Here is a 27307-nt window from a genome sequence, read left to right on the forward strand (position 1 = left end):
TGAAAATGAATGGATATTAACCGTTAACCATTAACAGAAATCATTTGGGTTAAATCACAAACTCCTCATTGCTCCCTATACTACAGTGCTACATAGGCTACGAATGAATGGAGCACGCGTCATGTGTAGTGCACTACATGTCTAACAGGAAGTGATTTGGGATTTATCCCCTGCTACTGTATTCCGGAAGCGGTATGGCGGTATGGTGGCACGGCCAGCTCTGGAGCTAATGGGCATTAAAACAAAAACAAAACACACACAAAAAACATATATCAAATTTGACGTTTTATTCAAATCCGCATCAATGTTTTTGTAGCCTGTCTGCAAAAAAAAAAGAAGCCATGAATGAAGGCACCCGGGAGTCCACGAGATGCTGTCACTGAGCTAAGGAAGCACTCGCAGCGTGAAAATGTCGTTTTTTAGGCGGAAAGGTAAGGAAGTGGCTCAGTCAAGCGTTAGCCGAGTCAACGCACACGCTCACAGGGCTGCTTAGAATGTCTAAGCTATTTATTTATCTATTTATTAGTTAGTATTGGCTGTGTTTTCACACAAGAAGAAAGAAAGAAAAAAAACGCGAAGTGACTGTAAACAGTGTCAGCACTTGCTAGCAACACTAACAGCTAGCTTTCCTGCTAAGCTGAAGAACGTTAGCATCTTCCCGAATTCATATTCCTCTCCCACGAATAATAATAATAATAATTATTAATAATAATGCCTCATTATATTATATACAAATATGTGCATCTTACAAAATACATACACACAGAAGAGTTAATTCATAAACATATTTATGGTGGATGGGATTTAAAGAAAACCACAGCACTAGCATTAATCACCACTTCTAAGCCTGTTATCTTTGCAAACGTTTCTTTTTTTTATTTTTTTTTAAAAAAATTTTATGAACTAACATTTCTGTACACGCTTTCTTTTTAACTACAGGTCATGTAGACGTTTTCTTTTGCATGTTCTGGCTGATTTTGTGCACACATTTGCAATACAAAGCGCTGCACCCGTCTATCCATAGAGTTTCCTTCCGTCTTCCTTGACTCCTTTTTTATTCCATTACGGTCAAATGTAGGGGAATTTGGGGAATTTGGAGGCCGGGTCAACACTTTGAACTCTTCGTCATGATCTTCAAAACCATTCCTGAACAATTTGTGCAGTGCACCAGGGTGCATTATCCTGCTGAAAGAATCCACTGCCATTAAGGATTACCGTTGCTATGAAGGGGTGTACTTGGTCTGCATCAGTGTTTAGGTAGGTGGTACGTGTCAAAAGTAACATTAAATCTGAATTAAACATGAATGCCAGACTTTCCCATCCGAACATTGCCCAGAGCATCACACTGCCTCTTCCAGCTTGCCTTCTTCCCATAGTGCATCCATCTCTTCCCTAAATAAATGGTCTGCACTTATATAGCGCTGTTATCCAAAGCGCTTTACACTGTGTCTCATTCACTCACACACCAGTGTTAGCAGAGCTGCCATGCAAGGCGCTAACTTGCCATCGGGAGCAACTTGGGGTTCAGTGTCTTGCCCAAGGACTCTTCAGTATGTGGAGTCACGCAGGCCAGGAATCAAACCGCCAACCCTACGATTAGTGGACAACCCGCTCTACCACCTGAGCCACAGCCGCCCAAGTAAGCAACGCACACGCACCTGGCCGTCTACACGGTGTAAAAGAAAACGTGATTCATCAGACCAGGCCTTCTTCCATTGCTCCATGTTCCAGTTCTGATGCGCTAACCTTCGCTCCTCGTGAGTATCAATGATCCTTGAGCACCCGTGACCCTGTCGCCGGTTCACCGGTTGTCCTTCCTCGGTTCTAACCTATGCATAATGAGAACACCCCACAAGACCTGCCGTTTTGGAGCTGCTCTGACCCAGTTGTCTAACCATCACAATTTGGCCCCTGTCAGAGTCGCTCAGATCCTTACACTTGCCCATTTTTCCAGCTTCCAACACATCAGCTTCGAGAACTGACTGTTCACTTGATGCTTAATATACCCCACCCCTTGATAGTAGCCAATGTAATGAGATAATCATATATATGTGTATATATATATATATATATATATATATATATATATATCTTTCTCTCTCTCTCTCTCTCTCTCTCTATATATATATATATATATATATATATATATATATATATATATATATATATATATATATATGAGAGAGAGAGAGATATCTCGTTGATTGATATGGTGAAGGTTTCTGTGGCCTTTACGGAAGCAGTCTCCAGACATGTCGTTTTTTTGTTTTTCTTCTTGTGATTGTTGACAATAACACAATTCAGGATGTGCTGTTTTTGGAAAATACTCAACTTTGGTGTAGCAGCTCCACTTTGTGTCAGGTCGTATCACGCCACCTTGTGGTTGATTATTTTTCTATAAGTGCACACCCAAGTTGTTTTTATCCCTTACATAATAGCACGTATTACGGCCCTGAAGCGTCTGGATGACCTCGGACGTGACGTGACGCGACATGACGCACTGAGAATTTCCTTTGTTTTTTTTTTTTGAGCCAGAAATGTTTTTTTTTCGGTGATGCGGTTTTGAAGCCACTCCCTTGTCTTTGTTCCTCATGTAGGATCTTAACCACAATGACTGCACAGTCACAGGCAGGTTTGGGTTTGACCGGTCAAATGTTTCATAACAACATACTAACACACAGACTTGTATGGTGTACGCCACGTTGTTGATCTAGTCGTGTTTACATGACCATTTACGGAAGGCATGTCCGGGCTCGAGCACCTTGGAACAGTCAGAAGTAAAGTTTTCAGACGCGGGGAACTAGATTGTTTTGTGGACATTCCCCGATATTAATTCGATAAAAAAAGTACGACTTGCCATTCTTTAAGTAATAAAATCGGATCGTAATTGTAGTCAGTAACTCCGTCACTGATTATTTTCCTATTGCATCATAATCCGTTGTTTTATTCCTTACTTACAGTCTGTCCTAGTTGCATCTTGCATCTTAATTTAGTAACAGCTCCCTCCCTGTGAAGTCAAACCTCGTGTGTTCTTTGCCCTACAGCCAAAGGAAAGGAACCAGAGAAAGCGGTCGATCCGAAAGCAGGCCGAGGTGAGTATGCTGTCCGCAGAGAATAAATGTTTGCTTAATATCTCCTCCATCTTTGTCGTTACTTCATAGCCGTCTTTTAGCAGAAGATGATGTGGTATCAGTAGCGATTATTTGGCGATTTTGTTATCTTGCTCTGGACATACTGATATATGTACGAACAGGATGGGGTGGAGAATCAGATAAACGCGATCATGTTTGCTGCACATGACTGATTTTTATCTTTAAATGAGTTCACCAAGGGCTAGTCAGAGACATGGCCTGAGTTTCTCTAAGGTTACGTAAGGTCAGCTTCACACACAAGCACGCATACTCGGTTAAGTTGACATTTAACTCGATGTCCTTTGCTGGTGCACAGTAACGCTCATATCTGCACTTTGCTCATAGTAAGCTCACACGTTTGCTTAAGTGGACTTATCAGACCTTTTCAATCAGTATAAACAAGCAAGTTGTTTTAGTATGTTAAAAGATTAGTCAGGACACTGTTGGGTTGCTGTGTGTAGAGTATCACCTCTCCACAACAACATTGGTACGGCGATGAAACGGACAGCAACAGTTAAAGCTTTGTTGATAGTAAAACACCATATACAACTGTCACAGTAAAATTATAACATTTGTACCTAGTAGGCTAGGTAAACAGGATCCATGTAGTTTGAGCTCGTGTTCGTTATACATTCAACACTCAATTTTATTTTCCTCTCTGATCCCCACCCCAGCAATCTCTGGAGTGTTACCCAACTCCCCCGCGAGGAATCACCATGCCATCCTGGAGGCGGCCGGCCCGAGCCACGTGGCCATCAGCGCCATCTCGGCTAACATGGACTCGTTCGCGCGTGGCCGCACGGCCATCCTCAAAAAGCAGCCCAGCCACATGGAGGCAGCTCACTTCGGAGACCTGGGTACGCACGCCACATACACAATGTTCTACAGCGTCTCTTTCAGTTAGTTATAACATATAAAGAATTTAACATTGAGCATTGCGTGATAATGAAGAAGCTGATGCCGGGAAATACAGTGGTGCTTGAAAGTTTGTGAACCCTTTAGAATTTTCTATATACCATCATGAGTATGACCTAAAACATCATCAGATTTTCAAACAAGTCCTAAAAGTAGACAAAAAGAACCCAGTTAAACAAATGAGACAATAATATCATACTTGGTCATTTATTTATTAAGGAAAATGATCCAATATTTCATATCTGTGAGTGGCAAAAGTATGTGAACCTCTAGGATTAGCAGTTAGTTTGTAGGTGAAATTAGAGTCAGGTGTTTTCAATCAGTGGGATGACAACCAGGTGTGAGTGAGTGTCCTGTTTATTTAAAGAACAGGGATCTATCAAACTCTCAAACAAACCATCCCTAAAGAGGTTGGACTCCACCAATCCACAGTCAGACAGATTGTTTACAAATGGAGGAAATTCAAGGCAGTTGTTCTCCTCCCCAAAAAGGATCGACTAACAAAGATCACTCCAAGAGCAAGACGTGTAATAGTCCATGAGGTCACAAAGGAATCCAGGGTAACTTCTAAGCAACTAAAGGCCTCTCTCACGTTGGCTAATGTTAATGTTGATGAGTTCATCAGGAGAACACTGAACAACTATGGTGTGCATGGCAGGGTTGCAACGAGAAAACTGCTGCTCAAAGAACATTGCTGCCCTTCTGCAGTTTGCTCAAGATCACATGGACAAGTCAGAAGGCTATTAGAAAAATGTTTTGGTGAAGGATGAGACCAAAATAGAAATTTTTGGTTAATTGAGAAACGTTTTGTTTGTGAAATTAAAACACTGCATTCCAGCATAAGATCCTTATCTCATCTGTGAAACATGCTGGTGGTAGTATCATGGTTTGGGCCTGTTTTGCTGCATCTGGACCAGGGCGACTTGCTGTCATAAACAGAACAATAAATTCTGCATGATACCAGCGAACTCTAAAGGAAAATATCAGAAAATCTGTCTGTGATCTGAATCTCAAGAGAAAGTGGGTCATGCAGCAACACAACGACCCTAAGCACACAAGTCGTTCTACCACAGAATGATTAAAGAAGAATAAAGTTAATGTTTGGGAATGGCCAAGTCAAAGTCCTGACCTTAATCCAATAGAAATGTTGCAAAGACCTGAAGCAAGCAGTTCATATGAGGAAATCTACCAACATCCCAGAGTTGAAGCTGTTCTGTACTGATGAACGGGATAAAATTCCTCCGAGCCGATGTGCAGGACTGATCAACAGTTACCGGAAACGTTTAGATGCAGTTATTGCTGCACAAGGGGGTCACACCAGATACTGTACTGAAAGCAAAGGTTCACATACTTTTTCCACTCACAGATATGTAATATTGCATCATTTTCCTCAATAAATAAATGACCAAGTATAATATTTTTGTCTCATTTGTTTAATTGGGTTCTCTTAATCTACTTTAAAGACTTGTGTGAAAATCTGATGATGTTTTAGATCATATTTAGAAATATAGAAAATTCGCAAACTTTCAAGCACCACGATGAGGTTTAAATTAATTTTTAGGTAGCATGTATGTCTACCACTGGTGTAAATAGTCTGATAGTGTCTTTCACCATTCGTGGTATCCTTGGCATGCTCAGTAAATCCTGACATGGCGGCTTAGATGCATGTTGTTGAACTGGTGTTGCAACGTTGAACAAAGGGGAATCCTAATGTGCCAGACAGCCGTTACTACAGAGAATCGGTCTTTCTCTAGGGAGACGCCCATCACAGTCTAAGCCGTCTCCCAGTCCTCTTCTTGCTCTCCCCGATGTTGCGTGCTTCGAACAACAGAGGCTATTGTTGACACAGCGCTCTCTGTTGCCATTGAGTCAGTCAGGGTTCAACCTCATATGACTTAACCGCCTTGCTGCTGGTGTCCAGCTCTGTCAGCCATTAAAGGAATTTGCAAGCCCGTTCAAATCTTTTATGTCCATGCCCAGCCCAGTATACAGCATGGAAACTGTTTCACCGTGCAGGTTAGAAGAATGGTAACACGATCCAGGTGTATGGATTACATCATTCGGAAAGCAAGCTGGCGCACGCTCAGGTTGTCTGAGTCACATGTGTTTGGGACATGACATTCCTGACTTTTATTGGCACCAGAAAATTGCCTTATTCTTAATAAAATTAAAAAAAAAAAGGTCAGCACCCAAATGTGATATAATAATACCAAAGAAGCCAGAATGGTAATGATAGTGATGATGATGATGATGATGATAATATTCTCGATATTTTTAACAAGGTAATATTCACTTGCATTCCCACTTGAAGGTTACTCCAGCGTGAACTATCAGACCCAGGAGACACGTTCACGCCTCTCCAAGACCGTGGAGCAGGTGCTTCGTGACCCCGTGGCGCTACCATACTATCTGCACTTCATGGTGACGCGCTCGGCCGAGCACCTGGCGCGCTTTTGCCTGGAGGCGGAGAGTTTCCGGTCCACCAGCTGGTCCCGTGTGCGCGCGCACAGCCTCAACTCGGTGAAGCACAGCTCCCTGGCTGAGACCGCCTTGGCGCTGGGCTTCTCGACATCTCCGGACTCGCCGCCAGCTCTCAACGAGTCACCTGACTTAGATGAAGGGGAATACGAGGACACTTTTACCTCTCAGACGCCTTCCAGCCCGCAGGACGCTAATTCTTATTTCAGAGCGGGACGCCGAGACTCCGTTAATCACGAGGAAGGGTTGAGGCTGAGTCGACGCCCTTCTACTTCCTCGTCATCCTCCAGGACGGGAACTCCGATCAAAGGCCAGGCTGTGAATGCACTCCGCGAGCTGTCCGACAAGCTCATGAAGAGTGAGTACTGAGTGATGGGCGCAACGTACATGATAATACTGTCACTTACATAGGGAAAAAACCCCACTCAGGGACATGCTATTATAGGGAAATAATCAACGATGGGGTTGTGCGATGCAGCAAACTAAGTTACTTTTACCATCCCAGAGGTTGATTAATTTCCAATAATAGCTTGTCCCGAAGTGTTTGATTCCTCATATAAAGAAAGGCACGTTGTACTTGTCAAGAAAATACGTGGCAAAAAATGTGAGACTGTGATTAAGCGCTGACACTGGAGACTCCTTCCATAAATGTCTCCTCATACAGTCCCCTCTGAAACTACTAGATTGTTGTAAATTGCTGTACTGTCTATGCCCGATGCTTGTGCAATGCCTCTGATTGATTTTCCGTCTTCCTTTAAATTGGCTTTTGCTTTTCTCCCATAGACAGCTCTCTGATCTTCATGTTGGCTTATCCTTTTTAACAACAAATGCAGTCTTTACAGGTGAAACTGAAAGATAAAACCAGATGTTCAGAGCGTTTTATCGTTTAAACAGTCAACGTAACAGGACACACCTGGCGAACAAAAAACACCTGTCAGCCACTCTGAAGTATTTTTGCTCGCCTAAAAAAATTGATACAAAACGTGCTGTGTTTGATGTCTTTTAACACGTCTTCATACCTGTAAATACCAGGAAATAAAAACAGAAGATTCTGAACTCTCTTTTTATATTCATCTTGCCGTTGCCGTTCCAATAGTTTCGGAGGGGACCGACGGTAAATAACAACACACTTTTTAAAAAACGATTACTCGTAGATGATGTGAGCATCCGCCACGTCAGAGCTGCTGTTCGAGAAACTAACTCGACACCTTTTGACCAGTCAGATTCAAGAGCGCCGTGTTGCAGAGCACGTCATGTTCTTCATCGTCTTTCTACTACGACATTGCGCGCGGTTCCTCCAGCATCTACACGAGCACGACAAACATCTTCTCTCTTAGCAGCTAACGACTCTTCCTGTCTTCAGGGCTTTGATAATAGCGCTCATTTGTGTTTCTGAAGAAGAAAAAAAAAATCTTTCATTACGCTACGGAGAATAAAGCTGTAGGGAAGTCAGCGAGTGGAGCAAGTCAATTGAGCTAAAAGTCATGGCATTAACCTTGCGAGAAGAGGCAGATGCTATCAGCCTAGGGCTTTTAAACAGTCAGCCCCTCAATGTACGAGCATAAAAACTAGCCAACTCTAAATCTACATTAGAACAGGGCTATAAACCGCAGCGTGAAACCGTAGTCAAACTGCGCGTCAGCTCTCTCCGTGTCACCTTTGTGAAATTGAAAGTCGTTTTTTTTTTTCTTCTTCTTCTTTTTTTTCCCAGGAACGTTTCCCACGCAGCGTTTAATGGCTTTAAAATGAAAAGGACGTCATACGGTTCTGGATAGTTTGCAGAACCATGCTTTGATTTAAGTAGTGTCTTACCAGTGTGATTCGTATATTTATTTACCCCCCTCCATTTATTTCACTCTGCATCCCTTTCTCTTTTCCACTGCCAGGTATAGAGCGGGACGCAGTCAACATTTTCACCAAATACGTGTCTCCAGATGCTTCTAGGCCTATCCCGATCACCGAGCAGATACGAAACGACATTGTTGGTAAGAAAGCCTCGTCCTCTACGTAGTTTTCTACCTCGAGCCTCTACACATATTTTTTTTTTTTAAATAAAGCATAAAAAGAATTTTTGTTATGGCAAATATCATTTATCCGGTATTAAAATCCCCAAACAGTTTTGTCTATATAATTACTTTGTCAAAGAATAATCATTAGATTACTACGTTCTGTGATGCATTGTTTTGTTTTTTTATCACCATGCAGTGATTAATTATTATTATTATAATTATGTAATTATCTCTCTTCCAGCTAAAATCTGCGGAGAGGATGGTCAGGTGGACCCAAACTGCTTTGTTAATGCACAGTCAGTAGTGTTCACGATAATGGAGCAGCAGTAAGTAACTCTTATTTCACTGCCTTATCCTTCCACCTTTTTAATTTTTTTTCTTCCTCCAAACCTTTGGGATTAGAGTTCGACCACTACAACCGATAGTTCCAACAATCCGCTATCGGTGCCGATGAGTCGGCAAAACCGGTTGATTTGTTGCCCTCTATTTGGCATATTGAAAACTTGTCATTTTTTATTGTAATACAGTTCAAATTAGCATACAGAGCCTTGCGTAAGTATTCATCCCCCCGAAGGTTTCCATATTTTGTAGTGTTCCAACCTGACATTGAAAAGGACATACAAACTCTGTTATTCGATGTACATTTCAAGGTGAATTATTTATTTATTTTTTAAAATCACGACACAGAACTTAACCAAACATAAGCAGACATTTGTTGGTTGCGTAAGCATTCATCCTCCGGGCCGATCCTTGGTGGAAAACTTTGGCTGTAATCGCAGCTGCAAGTCTAACGGGATACGAGTCAGCTTTGCACATCTGGATCCTGATCATCTGGTTTTTGGAAAATTGCTCAAGCTCTGTCAATGAATAGCAGTTTTCAATTCCTGCCACAGATCCTCAGTTGGAGTGACGTCTGGGCTCCGATTCACACGTTCATGTTCGGGGGCGAATACTTGCGCAACCACAAGTTTAACTTTAAAATGATTATTTGTAAATATTTTATCTAGATTTCCCCTTTCTTTTAGTATGATGGACTATTTTGCGGAGATTCATGAAATAAAATCCGGTTAAGTAAATGTAAAGGGTGTGTGTGTGTGTGTGTGTGTGTGAATACTTACACAAGGCACTGTATACAATAAATCATGAAAGTATAATCACATCTTGCCTCATGGACCGTACAACAGTTCTCACATGACTAGCCACAAAATGAAAGCTGATGATACATTAACAATGATATAATAATTAGAGCTATAAATGTAACATTTAATTACCAGCCAAACACACACACACACATTGCTTAATTACAATTTCAGCACTTGATTGTTGAGATTGTTGCTTGTTGCACACGTGTTCAAGACACTCTTTTTTTAAAACAAAAAAACAAAACAGATTACCCAAAGCACATTTAATAATCTCCTTCGTCTTCCCCAGGCACTTTAGTGAGTTCTTGCGGAGCCATTATTTTTGCAAGTACCAGATCGAGGTGCTGACCAGCGGTTCTGTGTTCTTGGCAGACATCTTGTTCTGCGAGTCCGCCCTGTTCTACTTCTCCGAGGTGAGCACCCAGTTCAGGTTTAGATTTTAAACATCGAATTACACCCCAGTACAATTTCTTATTTATTATTTACATCTTCTTTTTTTTTTACCACTATGATCATAGTTTTTCTCCTTATTATTGCTATTTAGTAAAGACCCCCTCTCCCAGCGTACAGTATTTAATGATGTAAAAGATGCTGAGTATTGAGAAAGATTTAATATAAAAAAAAAGTGCGAGCATGCAGAAAAGTTGTGCGGAAAAAAAAGAAGTTGTTTTTAAAATGTTACTGAAAAGTGCTGAGTGAGTGTTTGGTGTAACGGCTGAATTTGGCTATTGTGTGCAGTACATGGAAAAGGAGGAGGCAGTGAACATCCTGCAGTTCTGGCTGGTGGCGGATAACTTCCAGGTTCAGCTGGCTGCTAAAAAAGGACAATACGATGGACAGGAGGCACAGAATGACGCCATGATCCTTTATGACAAGTAGGACATCTCGGTTACACCAGACATCCTGATGTTTTTTTACTTTTTGTTTTTTTTTTTAAATGCCAGCACTTCCTGAAGTGTTTTATTCCTCTTGTACAACAGCAATTTGCCAATGATTTACAATTGTTCATTTATTAAATAGTACCTTAATGTGCTTTCTTGCTAGACACACTATTCCATTTCAACGCATATTACCTTAAAACGTCCGATTCCACTGATATATTAAAGTACCGGATCTCAAGCACGTGCATTTTGAAAGCCTAACTGAATCTTATTCGTAATTCTATAGTCTCCAGTGATTTCAGCCCTCAGTGAACAAATAACAGCTTGGATAACTGTAGCTTGATGAGATTTAAACCCCCCCGACCCACCCGTGGGTATTTCTTTTAGAGGTCGACCGGTACTAGAGAAAACACACCACTCAAAGTAAAATAACTCTGAAAATTATTAGTAAAATAAACAGTACTGACTGTACTATAAAAAATGATTGTACTTTTTTTTTAAATAAAACAAATAATACATTTAACTATTAATAAATATGAAAGTAAATAAAAGACAAACATCCAAACTGAAGCAAAAAAATATATCACTCTAAATAACAAATAATAATAGAGACATCCAAAATTTAATAAAAAAAAAAAGAACACTTCAAATATCACAACAAAATTTGCCTGGGGTAGTTTTTTATTTTGCCTCTAGAGGCCGCTCTCGTACTGTATAATGACCAAAGCAGACCCTTCTCAGTCGCTCCTGCAACAGACGAAACCGGGAAAATCTATTGCCGTGAGTTTTTTTTTCCCCGATAACCGACAGTTCCAGCAGTCAGTTAATGGCGCCGATTGATTGGCAAAACTTTCTTCCTCTGTCTTTATTCCTTTTTTATTCCTTTGTAATATTGTACTTCAGTTGAATTCTGTATAGATTTGCAGTCATAGACGAAATGGGTGTATGCTTTTTTCACACTGCTGGGCTACATGATAGAGTGAAATAAGTGTTACCCGTTTGCAGGTATTTTTCACTCCAAGCCACAAATCCGTTGGGTTTTGGCGACTCGGTTCGGATGGAGATCGAGTCGAATATCTGTCGGGAGGGCGGCCCTCTGCCCGACTGCTTCACCACTCCACTACGTCAGGCCTGGACCACCATGGAGAAGGTCAGTCGGTCAGGACCTCACCAACAGCCGGAGCACAAATTAGTCCCGGTATTTTGTAAAGCAAACGTGATAGCTCTAGTTTTAGAGACAAAGCGCTTTTATGCTGCTCTAAAATAAATAAATAAATAAATAATTATTAGCGTTTTCTTGTGAGGCAGAAAAAGTTGCTTTCATTATCTAAGCCAAGCGTGACATTAATCAGAATGTATTTCGGATTTGTTGTGACACCTACATAGTGAACTATAGCGTAGAATAAAGTGTTAGTGTTATTTTTAGTTCGGAAAGCCTGTTTAAATAAATATTCCCACTGAAACTCATTCTGTGAAAATAAAATATAAAAAAACACCATAGGTGTATTTCTGTGGCGTTGTTGAAATTATCCCTGTTTTCAGCACGTTTTTTTTATCCCCCTCTCTGTTGTTAACCCCAGGTCTACTTGCCAGGCTTCCTATCCAGTGACCTGTACTACAAATACTTGAGCGACCTCATCAATTCCGTACGGGCGGACGAGTTCATCGTGGGAAACTCTGCGGCATCGGGTCACAGCGTGGCCGCGGACAACGAACGCAGCTCCGCCAACTCGGACGGGTCGCAGACCCAGGTGACCTTTCAGCCACATGCTTGATCAGATCCCTTCGCTCTCATTGGCCGGCCTTGGCTTATGGCATTTCTGTAAGCCGCGATGACATTTTGTTCACGGCAGAGGAGAGGGCCTTGTGTAAATGTTACTACGGTACAAGGGTAATTGATAACGGGAACTCAAGAAGTAGCTTTCTATCTGACAGTTGTTTGCCCAGTGGGCTCTTTATGATCTCCAGCGGACCTCCAGGTACATAGTGAGAAATTGTATTGCTGCTGTACTAATAAGGCTTTAGAAGTGTACGGTATTTTACCAAGTCATGAAGTCATTAACTAGTTAACGCAATGCTCCAGTCCCACGTTGTGCTTGCCTGGAATTCCAATTAGCTCGGCTAAAATGTGGCCACTAAGGTAATTGAACTCAAAAGCATGACTAATTAAGTGCATTAATATAATAAACATTGGAAAATAAGTGAGCACTTGTATCCCTAGGCATAGTGGTTATCTTCTCCTGATAACGAAGCACGCCTTGATGTGCCTTCTGTGGTGTTCTCTAATTGCACATAAAGACATTATTGGAGTCTGCGTAGCTCTTTGTTTCCACGCTAAGATGTGCTTATTTACATCATATCCAGAAAAGAGTAGCACGCGCCGCGTCGTCGGATGAAAAACTGACAACCCCGATACGTTTATTTGTTTTTCTGACGCAGCAGGGCTCCAAAAAAGCGGCGGTGAAAATCCTGAAGAACTTTGACGAGGCGATAACCGTGGACATTGCCAGTCTGGACCCCGAGTCTCTGTATCAGAGACCGTACGCTGGGTGAGTTTCAGTGTCTGACAGTCCTTTATTTCAATGTCGCCTCCATTTAGAGTATTCCCTTTTCTGTAGGTGGTTTGACATGAATTGTTGATCGTGTCGTGTAATGTTAGGGGTTATTAATAATATGAAAAAATGTTAAAAACCAGGTGCAGAGATGTGTATATAATTATACATTCGTGCCAAAATTATCCGATGGCTATAAAGGGTTACGAAAACAATCTTTTATCAGACAATAGATATTCAGTATGTTCAGAATGAAGCCTTGTTCAGTCAAAGCAGTTTTGCTGACGTTTTTATCCATTAAGAGATACTGTCTCGTCTTCCGTTCAGAAGAATGACCTTCGGCAAAGTCAACGAGCTGGGCCAGTTTATTCGGGAAGCCGAGCCAGAACCGGACGTCAAGAAATCAAAGGGTATGAAGAAATGCACAACACCATGATCGTTAAACCAAAGCTTGTTCATATCGAGTCCAGTTTATAAACGAGGACCGTCTGTCTTTCAGTCCCGTATGTCTGCTTGTCTTATCTGATACGCACGTCGGCACACGCATTGCGCTGCACGCCGGGTGAATCGGCTCTCGACTCATGCTGAAGTGCTCTTCAGGCCTGTGTTTGAGTGACTTGAAGTGTGTGTTGCCATGGCAATGAGAAGACTGTGATTTGCTGTGATTACGATGAAGATGAAAGCAGAAATCTTTTGCGCGCTCTCTCTCCTTCTCTCTCTCTCTCTCTCTCTCTCTCGTTGTTTCCCCCACTCTCATTCTTTGTCACGTTTCTGTGCTTTGGATAACAGTTTTTTGAGATCGACACAAAATGTAATTCTGAGCCGCTGAAGCGCAGCGTGGCCACTCGGGCGTTTTCTGTCCGTCTGGTACACAATCTGAGTTCACCACTTCTGATCCTACAGTAGAATTCACACTGGATCCAGACACTGTTGTGGAACCAAGGGCAGCTCAAACCGCTCTCTCTCCCTCCCTCTCTCTCTCTCTCTCTCTCTCTCTCTCTCTCTCTCTCTACTAGGTTCAATGTTTTCCCAAGCAATGAAGAAATGGGTGCAAGGAGAAACAGACGAGGTGAGCGTGTGAAATATTGCAACTGAAGCTTATTAAATGAAATAAAACTGAAAGAAGCCAGAAATTGTGATGGTTTAAAATGCAAATATTCCTGTAATTCTGCTTAAATATGACATAATTTGCACATTGTGTGTATATTGTTTAACGGTCATATTTGTATTTCTGTGACCACTCATTTTTAGGCTCAGGAGGAAATGGCCTGGAAGATCGCCAAGATGATAGTCAATGACGTCATGCAGCAGGGGCAGCAGGAGAGTCCGTTACCAACATCCAGTCAGGTACAATAAGGGTTGCACTGAGTTCTTTGTACAGCAGGGATTCATCGGATAATTTTATATGTATGGCGAAACCTCTTCACGTGGTCAAATTTGGCCACTCAATAATAAGTGAGTTTACACAAATGAACCGGTTCAAAAGTTTACACACGCTTGAATCTTAATACCGCGTGCTGTTTCTTGGACGACCGACGACCGTTTTTTACGTTCCGTGATAGTTGTTCCCAGTCCCACTGTTCTTCAGAAAAGTCCCTGCGCATTCTTTGGTTTTCCAGCATCTTCTGCATATTTGCCCCCCTTTTCCAACAGATTTTGAGATCTGACTTTTCACACTGAGGACAACTGACAGACACAACTATTACAAAAGGTGCAAACATTCACTGATGCTCAAGAAGGCACCACGATACAGTAAGAGCCAGGGGTGGGGTGTAAACTTTTGAACTGGATGATCAGTGTAAATTGTTATTTTGTTTTTGTTGTTTTTTTTTTTTTCCTTTAGTACTGCCTTCCAGAAGCGACATAAGATATTTACATGTTTCCCAGAAGGCAAAACTAAACAATCACTTAACCATGAATCTGTGCTGTCTTTTAGCTATGACTTTGTGCGCTGATGAAGAGGGAAGACTCGCTTCTGCTCTCAGCATCCCCGCTGCTGCCGTCAGAGCCACAAATCTGGAGAAAAAAAACTGCACACAGCGGTTCCCCAACGCCGAGTTATGTAATAATTAAGCTAAAACTAAAAAGTGCTGCAGTTCCACAACCTTCTCTGAAGTTGTGTGTGTGTGTGTGTGAGAGAGAGAGAGTGTGTGTGTCAGGAAGACGTGTATGTACACTTGGGGTCATGTGACCAACATTTCAAGCATTATGAAGGTTTTATTTTAACCTAAAAAGAGGAGCCCCCCCCCCGCAAAAAAAAAGCAAGCATGAATGGAACCAGTTGTACGAGAGAGACGGACTTCCAGAACAAAATCCCAAATGGACAATAGGGACAATGAGATGAAGACGGAGACAAAACGAGTTGTGCTGTTAACCATGCCAAGCGCATAAAAACCTGAACAAAGTCACTATAAAGCCCGGGTTACTCCACTCCCTTACCATTTCTTATCTTCCCTTATAAGCTTCTTTCCTCCATTTTTACGAGGACGGTCACAAAGAGCCGTGTCTCTTTCATTCTTTTAAAAAAAAAAATTATAGTTCAAAGAGTTCCCTGTGGTGGCTATGTACAGTTTTATTTGCAGGCGTGTACGCATCGCTGCGCCGTTAAATCGGACGACGACAGCAGGATTTTATCACCGAGTTTCCGAGAAGCTGAACGGACCAATACGTTGTTAAAGTTTAAATTGATTTAAACTGACGGTTTAAGCTGCGGTTTAAACTCCTCCCCTCCACGTCGACTCCAGAATCGGCTCTTTCTCTGTAGTCTTACTCCAACGTGGACAAGTACTAGTGTAATGTTAAACCCCACCCACATCTCCAGTCTATGATGATGTAGATTTCTGGTTTCGATTAATGTAACTTTTTTTTTTATGGTGAGTGTCTGTTTGTTTTTCTTTCTTTTCTTTCTTTCGGTTTTTTTTTTTTTTTTTTTTTTTTTTTTTAACGAGTTGTCAAATGTGTGTGTCTAAGCGAATTCCAGTGATGCCTGTTCTTTGGGAATAGCGTACTCTGAACACGCGACGATACTGCTTCGGACCTCGTCGAGATGTGGAGAAGAACCAGAAACAGATGGACTTTTGGTACTATGTACCATTATTATGTTTTCTGACATGTATGTGTAATCTATAATATATTTAAATTGTGTTTGATTTAAATACATATATTATTGAAACGTCGCTGTATTCTTTTATTGGTAAATCAGGTACTTTATTCGGAACACCCGTACCCTTGTACATTCATGCAGATATCCAGTCAGCCAATCATGTGGCGGCAGTGCACTGCATGAGATCATGCAGATACACATCAAGAGCTTCAGTTAATGTTCACATCGAGTATCATGTCAGTGACTTGGACAATTGAAGATTGGCGGGCCTTGGATGACAGGAGTGGAACCCATTCGGCTCAAGAGTTGACATGTGCTCTTTGAGACGCTTTTCTGCTCACCACGGTCGTAAACGGTGGTTATTCAGTCCCTCGAGGATTTTGCGGTCGCAGAAATTAATGCAAGATCAAAGAATTTTTCTCTAAATTACCATAGATTTGGGCCAAGATGCATCGTGTGATGTCATCACAGTGCTCCATGTGACGTCGGCTCGACGTGTGTTCAACCAAAGATCCCTTCAATTCATGTGCGTCAAACATGAGTACATCTAAAAGGTCTCGTTTACCAACAATCGTCACTGCAAAAGATTTCGTGCAGTCGCAATTTTGCCAATTCAAGCTAATTTTGAAAAAACAGTCGCAGCAAAATCGAGCATTTTTGGAAATCCTGTATGCACTGGTTATTTGAGTTACCTTTGCCTTCCTGTCAGCTTGAACCAGTCCATCCATTCCCCTCTGACCTCCCTCATCGACAAGGCGTTTCCACCCACAAAACTGCGACTTGCTGGATTTGTTGTTTGTTTTTTTTTTCACGCCATGACTGGTGGGTGTGTGTGTGTGTGTGTGTGTGAAATTCCCAGCAGACCAACGGTTTCTGAAACAACTGAACCATACTCAAACCATCTGGCACCAACAACCATACTACACTCAAAGTCACGAACACCTAATGTTTGAGTTGAACGTTAACTGATGTTCTTGAATTCTTCACTCTGCATGAGTGCAGATTGCAAACGCACTGCTGCCATTTGATTGGCTGATTGCACACATGAACAGGTGTACAATGTCAACTTCAGCTACATCACATTCACGAAGATGATATGTGGAAAAGAGTAAGGCAATCCACATGCATCATGGAAAGAAAAAACGGGAGTGCGTATGAATCTTCGTATCATCCTTACTGTGAAGATGAACGATAGAACAGAAAATGTCCAATAGAGGGCAGTAGCACCCTTTTCTATTGGAAATACTTCCCCCATCGCCTCCTGATTGAACGTATAAACAGCACTCAGAATTACCAACAGTTAACGACTCCTATTATTCTGCAGCTGCAATAATTAATTCTCACTGTCGTTGAAGACAAGAACAGAAACGCCATTTTGACATGTTGCACTCAAAATTTGCAGTGACGGCTTTATTATTTCTGTGTGCCAACAAGTTAAATTTAGAAACTTATATAATGAGAGGACAATATCATTGGCTGTGTCCCAAATCATACACTACAGTACTGGTTAAGCACATGTACTGCATTGATTCTCAAAGGGAAGGCTGGGTGTTGACATTTACACATTAACAGATAACAAGATTTGAAACAACAATGGATGCACAGTGGCAAGGAAAAACTCCCTGAGACGCCATGAGGAAGGAACCGGACTCATGTTCTTCCGTGTGACTCCTGATAGTTTGATAATCCCTCATTACCCTTGTACAAAAGTCAAACAGAACTAAATGTGTCGAAAGGGTGTTTATTAAGAGCGCTGGGGTGCGCACAGGACAGACTTTATGATTCCACCAGCAGTTCTTGGGTACACATGAAGGGTCCGGGTGAGATTATCCACTGATGCAAAGATGAGGGTATAAACTGGTTTTGTGGAGCGCAAACCTTTAGAGTGTCCATGTAGGAGCAGAAGAAAGCGCAGAAGCAGGGCATCATGATGAATCAGCCAGAGCAATCGAAGTGTATCAGGGATACATCACCAGTACTCAATACTCCTTGCCCTAATACAGGGGTTCTCAAACCTGTCCTGGAGGACTGCACATTTTGTCTGTCTCCCTTATCTGACACACCCAATCCAAGTCTTGCAGTCTGTACTAATGAGCTGACGAGTTGAATTAGGTGTGTTAGATAAGGGAGACCTCCAGGACAGGTTTGAGAAGCACTGCCCTAATAAATACTCGCATTTGACAGCAGACTCGTACCTTTGGTGTTTTGAAGCCCTATTTAGTGCGCTAGAATGCGGTTTGGAGGGTTGCCATTGAAAAGATCTTGAGGCGACGCCCACCGGCAGCTGACGCGCGTAAAGCAGCGCGCACACGCACGCACGCACGCACACGCACGCTCAGACGCATACGCGCGCCCTGGAGAGGCGCTCCGTAACCGTTCACTACTGTTTACGCCCCGTGTGACAGCTGGGCAGCTTTCAGAGCTCTGGAAAAGACCGATCTGTTTCAACTCGCGTTTGTGTTTTGAATCATGTGCACTAGCTGTGACTGACAGTGCGCGCGTCCTGCTGGAATACCGCGTCCTAGAAGTAGCGCATGCATGTTGGGATTTACTCCACTGACGTTTGCCTAAACTTCGTGGCGCGCACCTTGCACATCCGCGTCCTCTTTCTTTCTTTCTTTTTATCTTTTCTTTTTGACCGGATTAAAGGCTAATATTGGTTTCCAAAAGGTCTTTATGTTCGTTTCCACGTATAGCGCGCGCACTCCAGATGCATGTACTGTTTGACCGGGACAGGAAAGAAGCCGCGGTTGGCACCGGCACCATGTTCAGCTGTGTGGGCTGCTTCTGGCTGCTGCTGTCCGCCGCGCTCGTTGCGCTCTGCAGCTTCAGCTTCATCTCTCCAGCGTGGATCGTGAAGGAGCAGCAGCACGACAGGAGCGGCCACTCGGTCAGTTTCGGCCTGCTCTGGCACTGCTCCGAGTCTCTGGACCATATGTACACATGCTACGCGTTTGGCGGCATTGGGAGGTTTGCCGAGATTCCCTCCAGCTCCTGGCAGGTGATGATGAAACTACTACTTTTACTACTTCTACTACTACTTATACCACTATTACAACAACTACTACTACTACTACTAATAATAACATCAATAATAACAATCAAATTATTACATAATAACTTACATACTTAGTGGGCATACTTGTACTACTACTACTACTAATAATAATAAGAAGAAAATCAAAAAGCACCTTCAGTGCTTGGACCCCTAATAACAACAACAATAACAACTTACACGTAAGGGTGGGCAATATGACAAAAAAATTCAATCATGACGTTTGCCTCACACCTCCAGGTTTGGGGGTTTGAATCCCGCCTCCATCGTGCGTGCGATGAGCTTGCGTGTTCTCCCCGTGCTTCAGGGGTTTCTTCCGGGTACTCCGGTTTCCTCCAAAAGTACAAACACATGCGTTGTAGGCTGATTGGCGTCTTTAAATTGTCCGTAGTGTGTGTGATGGGTTGGCACCCCGTCCAGGGTGTCCCCCGCCTTGTGCCCCTAGTCCCCTGGGATAGGCTCCAGACTCCCCGCGACCCTGTGTAGGATAAGCGGTGCGGAAAATGAATGGATTTAGATCCTAATGAGCCAACCAAAAGCGACAGTGCGATGACCTCAAGAGGAAAGAACCCATCCCCTTCTGGGTGCCACCCGGCAGTGAGAATATAAATCATTACAGTATACAGGTGTAGAAGAGTAAAATCGATCAGTACCAAGTGTGATCAGTCTGAACAGACTGTGGATAAAGACTCCTGGGATGAGTGCAGGACAGTGTTGAAGAGTTGAATACAGCAGCAGCTCTTACATGCTGTACAAGTCAAGAGTATCCAGGTGAGATTATTCTCTGAAGCAAGGCTGAAACTTGCGCAGAAACTGTCTTGAGGACGTGCACATCTTGATAATGTTCTTGTGGGACCCTTTTTAGAGGAACGGAAGGGGAATCAGAAACGCACTCAACACATTATTGAGTTTTCACGTTGCAATAGTGTTTTGGTGGCTTTCCACTGATTTACTGATTTACCAGCACATTTTGGTGTAATACATCCTGAGCAAAAGCACCTTAGCGTTAATTGCTTTTATAGTACTTATATAAAATCAGACTGAGAGACGAGTCCGGTCGCCACACGACAAGTGTTGAGACTAAAGTTGAAACCAAACCTACAAACCCTACCGACTATACATCATCACTCATCACTGAGATGGTACCCTCAAGGGTAGATCGTTTGTATCTTTTATATATCATTCAGCAAGGAAAAAGATGTGTTTTGTGCCTTTTAAACTCATCTAAGAGATATAATTACACCCTAAGGAGTAATACTACCCTGTATACAATATAAAAGGATACACAGTACACTGATACAGTATAGCAGATTGTACGTCTCCTGAGAGTGAAGGATGACACAAAGTGAGGGTATTTAACAGGGAAAACGCAAGCTCAATACTTACTTTTGGTACAAAATAACATCCATTTTATTATTTTTACCTCTTAAAGTGAGTAACCACTGACATACTGTATAAAAGCACTGATACCTGACAATATTGGTGATATTAAGAAAAGTTGATACATTGCGATATTGATATAATATCTTTATGTCGGCCAGCCGTAATTGCACCGTTTATAAAAAGTGCAATATAAGAGTTACAAATATCCAAATAGTTAATAAAGCAGGCACAACAATGCTGTAACAATATAAACTAAAAGTAAAAAGTAAGCGAAAGGCACGTAAAGAGTTAAATGATGTGACCGGGCATGCTGTTATAGGAAAATAAACGATGTTTGATGCGGCCCTGCGCAAAGCAGCGTTCGTTACCACCCTGAGGTATTTTATTCCTCTGATACGACGACAATTTGGCAACATTTACAAATGATATTTATTAAAAGAACATTTTATTCCATGCTTTTTATCTGTTTATAGTTACAGTTAATGTTGTGGATCGTAAAGAAGACAGGTTCTTGTTATCATGTACGTAATAGCGGCTGTAAACAGTCGTTCCGTCACTATCTCTTAAAGTTAATGAGAGAAAAATAAAAAATCCATCCATCTACTATACCGCTTATCCTTTTCAGGAACCTGGAGCCTATCCCAGGGAACATCGGGCACAAGGCGGGGTACACCCTGGACAGGGTGCCAATCCATCGCAGGGCACAATCGCACATTCACACACCCATTCATACACTGCGGACACTTTGGATACGCCAATCAGCCTACCATGCATGTCTTTGGACTGGGGGAGGAAACCGGAGTACCCGGAGGAAACCCCCGCAGCACGGGGAGAACATGCAAACTCCGCACACACAGGAGGTGTGAGGCGAAAAGAAAAGTTAGAAAGTTCTGACAGTAGAGCCTCCTTTCAAATATGTTAAATGTTAAACGTCTCGGTACAGAAAGTTTCGCTTTTTCTTCCCTAATAACGCGCTATATAAACAATACTATAGCAATGATAACGTATTAGTAAGAGCTCATTAACTACCGTCAGAGCTGCTGTTATAGAAAAAACCTTCGGACCCATCTGAATCGGGAATTTAACGGCGCTGTGGTATAACAATATGTTGAATGGTAAAACAACAGTATGAATGGAGGCTCATATAAAAAGATAAAATGACCTAGCAAACATTTAGAGGCTTCCAAGTGGTTTGGAGATCCAGCATGTTGTGCAATGTGGGGTGCCAATGAATATTCATTAAAGTATTATGGTAATATTTTTTTTTAACCACTTGTATGATACTTCTACAGTTTCTCTACAGACTTATGATGCTAATATCTTGATGGCAGACGGAGAAAGTTTTTAATGAGGTACCAGGATAAACTCTGCACTGCTGGTGATAAGTCTGAACTGGTGATACGTTATAAACTGAGATGTGTTCTTTCCTAACACAGATCATTAGTTGCAAGTACTGGTCCTGTCTATCATTTGGGAATAGTTACCATGATGCATACTAACAATAAATAAATAAATAAATAAATAAACTTCCACAGTGCAACTGGATGGATTTAACAGTAAGTGATTTGGCAGTTTTGGCCAGAAGAGTCAACGTGCACATGTCATTTTCCCATGAACGTGGGGAGGTTGGTGTTTTTGTTGGTGTTAGAAATGTTTCTCTGTTGCTCTTAGTGGTTTCGTGTGGAAAGTGTGATGGTAGTGTGTGGGTTTCTTGTCTTCTGAGTTGAGTTTGTGGAAGAAAGTGGCTTCCTGGCTGTGTGGGAATCGTGTGGCACTCATTTCAGCTCCTCCCAGCCGTTGTTTCGTCCAGCTTCTTCTCTGGCCGGTCATGTTCTCGTGAGGCCATGAGGACAATTCTCCGAAGTCTGTTCACCACACAGGAATGAAAGAGGTGAAGATGGTTTTAGTGGTGAAGGTTGAGCCTGAGATCATATTACACTAGTTGAGAATTGACTCTAGGATTTTATTTCCTAGTTTTTAAATCTCGTCACGGTAGAGCTTTCCCAAGCTGTGTCTTGAGATCATCTAGCGCTAGCCTTCTCCACATTCCACATACGAAACATAAGATGGTTTTAACACTGCTCTTTTGTTTTTATGCACTAAAGATCTTGAACACATTTCCAGTAAACATTTGCCTGGCTCCATTTATTACTAATTAGTCATTTAAAAAAAAAAAAAAAACTCTTAAGAATGTTTTTTTTTTTTAAACTAGCTTGTTGTCATGAATTCCCCTCTCAGCATGTGGTGAGTGTTTCCCAGCGCAACGAATGGTTCTCTTGTTTGTTTGGTTTTGAGTTCATGTCATGTGCTTTTGTTTTTGCTATAGCCATGTGGCTTTATTTTGGCTTCAGTCCTGTTTTAGTCTTGTTACCCAAATGTGTGCACCTGTTCCGTGTTAAGCCCTTAATTAGTTTGTCCTTTTACATCTTGCTGTTTGTGTTTCATTTTTTTTTTTTGTCTCCATGTTTTCTGCTTTGATCCATGCTATGTACATTGATAATGATCTTCACGTTGCCCGTAATGAAAACTATTAAATTTTTTTTTTCTACACACTTTCATGATATATTGTTATATTTCATATTGTTATTTTCTTCTTGCTGTCACTACAGTTTTTGTTTCTGTAAACGTCTTCTTCTGCTTATTATTATTATTATTGGAAGACAAAAGATGATGGTCAGTCTGCTCTGTTACTCTTACCGCTCTTACTCTTATCTCCGGTTGACTGGTGTATGCAATAATGGAAAAATCACTTTATTGCTAAACACCTCTCAGGCTTTGTCTGCTCTTAATTTACTCTTTCTATGACGTAATGACAACAAAGTGGCGACCCAGTGGTTTGATTTGCCACAAAGCTGAAAGAGCTACTATATTTATACTGTACTTCTTCAATATCACAGACAGTTGTGGCTGCAGGAATGAAGCCAGCAGCCTGGAGGAACATATTTTGTTGTCGATTACTTTGTTTACAAGCTATGAGAGCAGTCTTTTATTTACTTATTTATTTATTTTTGTAATGCTGCAGGATATACGGACTCCTGCGCCAGTGTGGGTGTTTTGGGGGTTGACATTTGATGGGTTCTATTTTAAAATCCTATTGAAAGAAATGCATCTGGAAAATAAATAAATAAATAAATAAATAAACAGAACACATCTGTAATGTAGTTAATGGCTACTTTTTTTTTTTTTCTTTCTTTTTTTTTCCCCAGCAGAAGCCCACCTAAGCTCTTAGAAATAATGTGAAATGTGGTAGGATTATTTTTGCACCCTGTCTTAACTTAGAAGCAAACATTTCGACAAAAATGTCAAAATGCATTTGAATACAACGTGGAAGTTGCCACACTAGTGCAGCTTCAGACTTTTCCTACACTCAGCAAACATTTAAATGCAGCTCGCATCCCTTTCCTTGTCGTAGGCTGAGGACATCTGTAGGAGTGCACGCACATTTTTGGCTTTTCAAATGGGGGAAACTTCATGGCTTTGTTTGCAGTGTTCAAGCTCCTTCAGTATTAAAGAGTTTTAAATAGCATTTCAGTCACGGGCTGATGTTAGGGACGCACAATTAACTGTTTTATTCATGATCACTATTTTATAGCATGAACATCCATTGCCTAGTGCCTCGTAGTACACATTAGTGGTTTAGTTTTTCATCTGTATTAGATCTAATTGTATTTATAATAGCTTTTAAAACATGCACTTATTTACTGTGACTAAGGAGCATTAATATAGGTTTGTACTGTACTGTTTCTGTGGAGTAAAAAGCCACTTTTCTTTCGTTTAAAATGATGAAGTGCTGTAATACTACTTTGTTTGTTAACAAGTGGGATAAATAATTGCCTGGTTTTCTGTAGAGCCACGTTGTGATTTTATAGCGCTATACAAATAAAATGAAATTGAATTCAGTATTGTACAAAGCAGAAATGATTATATATATTTTTTGCCTTATTGTGCAGCCCTATATGGGGTCTAAAATGGTTGTTAAATGCGTTAAGACTGAGGAATATAGTTTATGTGCAGAATGTTGCTGTTGCTTGTGTCTAGTGCACTTGATACAAAATGAGTTTGTAATACAAGTATAGTAAGTAATAAGTAATTAATGCTAAATAGATTTTAAAAATTTTTTCGTTTGACTTCACGTGTGCCTTGTGTACATACAGTACTAACAATTAAGCGCTTTAACAGATGGAATAAATAAACACACACCTTTCATGATTCCACTGGCCGTCTACCGGTGTGAGTTATTTTACACAGCTGCCAATACTTAAATAGGCTTTTTTTTTTCTTCCCCCATTTACGTCTCTACCACAGAAAGCAGCTTCATTCTTAGTCCCCTCCATGGCATAAAAGCACTTTCTTCACTCAGAAAGCACCAGTAACCTCAGGAGTTATGACTTATGCATGAAGGCAAAAAAAAAAAAAAAAAAATGAAAAGAAAATTAACATTTGAAATTTATTAATAAATTGCTGTGCCATTCTTTTTGATTTGGTGGCATTTTTTTCCCCAAGACTGGATGAAGTGATGCTTGATGCTTTGGTCTTGAACGACTAATTAAGGAAAAGGACGAATTGGGTCGGAGATGTCGTTCTGATATTCAGTGATATTTTTGCATGCATAGCTGAGTGTGCTTGGCAGTTAGTGCTGGGATGCTAGTGCATTACTTATTAATGTGCATTGTTAGCATGGAGGAGTGAGTGCAACAGCTTCAATCTGTTTGATGTGGTTTTATTATTGAATCTAAAAGTGAAATTTCACACAAGGTGCCATTGCTGTAAATTGATTTCTAATAAATGAGGTGCAAGACGTGACTAGTCCTTCCGTCCGAAATCCTGAAACATTTTGTTCATTGGTTTGGTTTAAACACTTCTTAAGGCTTTGCACTAGATCTGGGTTGCAAGACTGTCAGTCCTGTACCAACAAGGGATACATATGTTGTCTTTTCTCTATACCACCAGACAACCAGACATTGTCCTTATGGAAGACCCCTCCCAAAACGGAAAAAAAAAAAATGCATAAATGAATGAAATCAGATGAAAATTTGGGAGGGAGATTTGACTTTTACACAGATGTTGCTTCCCTTTGGTCGATGCAATGCCCCCTACCACCTACTCCACCAGAAGCCATTAATAAAGGTGAGGGGGTCATTAATTTTTCATCAGGCTTGCTTTACAGCCTTCTGACACGACTCATTGGTGTGCAGATTATTCCAGTGATGCTCCTGACTCCCTGCATCGCACATACACACACACACACACACACACACACTTTGTGTTCCACAGTAATACCAGAGCATTGTGTCTTTGTGAAGATGACAGATGATCTGGACAGATTTCATATGTTGAGACTCAGGTGGCTTAAGCTCACTTATAATAGCTCAGCAGACCCTCTGCCAGGGGTGTTCAACAGGCAGGAAGTGGGCAGCTGTGGCCAAAAACAAGCTTAGCGGACCAACTAAGATGGATTTGGATAAACAGGATTGGAAATCGGTGACCATTTTACATTCTCATGTGGTCCTTCTTAACTCAAGTGAAGTTTCAGAGACAACCGAACTATTTGAACACCAAAAGGATCACAGGTGACTTTTGAGTATGGAAATTGCCATAGACTAGCAACTGCAAACATCTGAGCCAGATGTGCATTAATTCTAAGTATTTACTAAACAAATATTCACCATTTGTGGCATAGAAAATGAAAGTACACACATATACAGATTTTCACGATTTTATAATAGGCTATGGTATGAATGGTAGAGTAGGATAGTTTGATCAATCAATAGCCAGAAGTTATACCAGAAATTTGGATGTGAGAGTTTTGACCATAATTCCCACCTTCTGACTGGGAAAAACCATCCAAATGGGAATTATGAGCAGGAATCTGCCACATTAACAATGTTAACATTTGTGGTTGAAGTATTTAATTAAAGCTGATATTCCAAGAAGCATGCAAATGTAGGAAAGGCTATATTTGCCCAATAGTTATAGATTTCTCATATTTCTTGTATTGCTCTGAAGCAGTTCCCACAGTGATCAGTAATCCGAATGAATTCAATCTAGTAGACATTATAGTTGTATTATAATCACTCTGGCCATTGTCCTGGTTCCCTACTGGGTATCAATGTTCTACTTTAGACTGTCTGCCTTATCTGCTTTTCATAGTGTGTCATCTGAACTGCTATATAAAAAAACCCAAAAAACTGAGTTGTTAACAGTGTACGTGATTACACGGCGATGTAGTGACCCCCGAGCATGCTGGGTAGCACTCAGACACATCCATCCGGTACCATATGTGTATCCTTGTGTTCTCATGTGAATAGGATTGGGCCAGAAACTAAGTTGTTTGCGATTGGAAAAATGCGCCTGCTTAATGTAGTCTATTGTTATTGTCTTTTGGCGAAAATGGCAGATTCACAATACAGGGTGGGGCGTGGTGTAGAGTGGAAATCATTCAAGTACAATAGGTTCCTAATAGAACACGCATGCCTACGTGTGGTGCCAAGACAAAATTATTACATTTTGAACACATTATTGCATTTCTGTGCTGAGTTAGAAGAGACTCAAGGACACTTCAAGTTAGAGACTAAATTAAATGTAAAATATTTGACACTGACTGTGTGAATTGTGTACATGACAGGAAGTGAAAGAAGAATTTCTGGACCACTCTGGA

General features: G+C 41.3%; 2 protein-coding genes across 5 annotated transcripts in view; both read left to right on the forward strand.

Moving 5' to 3' along the window:
• Positions 1-203: 203 nt before the first annotated feature.
• akap10 (A kinase (PRKA) anchor protein 10) lies at positions 204-16995 on the forward strand. Of its 4 annotated transcripts, XM_053618430.1 has the most exons (15): positions 204-431; positions 3045-3092; positions 3806-3988; positions 6358-6882; positions 8411-8509; positions 8775-8859; positions 9965-10088; positions 10414-10550; positions 11562-11706; positions 12137-12307; positions 12996-13105; positions 13436-13518; positions 14125-14177; positions 14360-14455; positions 15045-16990. In XM_053618430.1, the coding sequence occupies exons 1-15, from the start codon at positions 410-412 to the stop codon at positions 15048-15050; spliced, it is 1887 nt and encodes a 628-aa protein (XP_053474405.1). In that variant the 5' UTR covers positions 204-409; the 3' UTR covers positions 15051-16990. The 4 variants fall into 4 exon arrangements, with proteins under 4 accessions (XP_053474405.1, XP_053474407.1, XP_053474404.1 ...); XM_053618432.1 differs by having other exon boundaries at positions 13439-13518; positions 14360-16995; XM_053618429.1 differs by having other exon boundaries at positions 14360-16994.
• Positions 16996-17506: 511 nt separating this feature from the next.
• LOC128603909 (LHFPL tetraspan subfamily member 7 protein) overlaps positions 17507-27307 on the forward strand; it is a 133225-nt gene continuing 123424 nt past the window's right edge. The window contains exon 1 of the mRNA XM_053618679.1: positions 17507-19212. Coding sequence (XP_053474654.1) covers positions 18922-19212 — 291 coding nt within the window. The 5' untranslated portion in view covers positions 17507-18921. The remainder of the gene's footprint in view (positions 19213-27307) is intronic.

Source organism: Ictalurus furcatus, chromosome 28 (genome assembly GCF_023375685.1).
Source record: "Ictalurus furcatus strain D&B chromosome 28, Billie_1.0, whole genome shotgun sequence".
Classification (NCBI taxonomy): domain Eukaryota; kingdom Metazoa; phylum Chordata; class Actinopteri; order Siluriformes; family Ictaluridae; genus Ictalurus; species Ictalurus furcatus.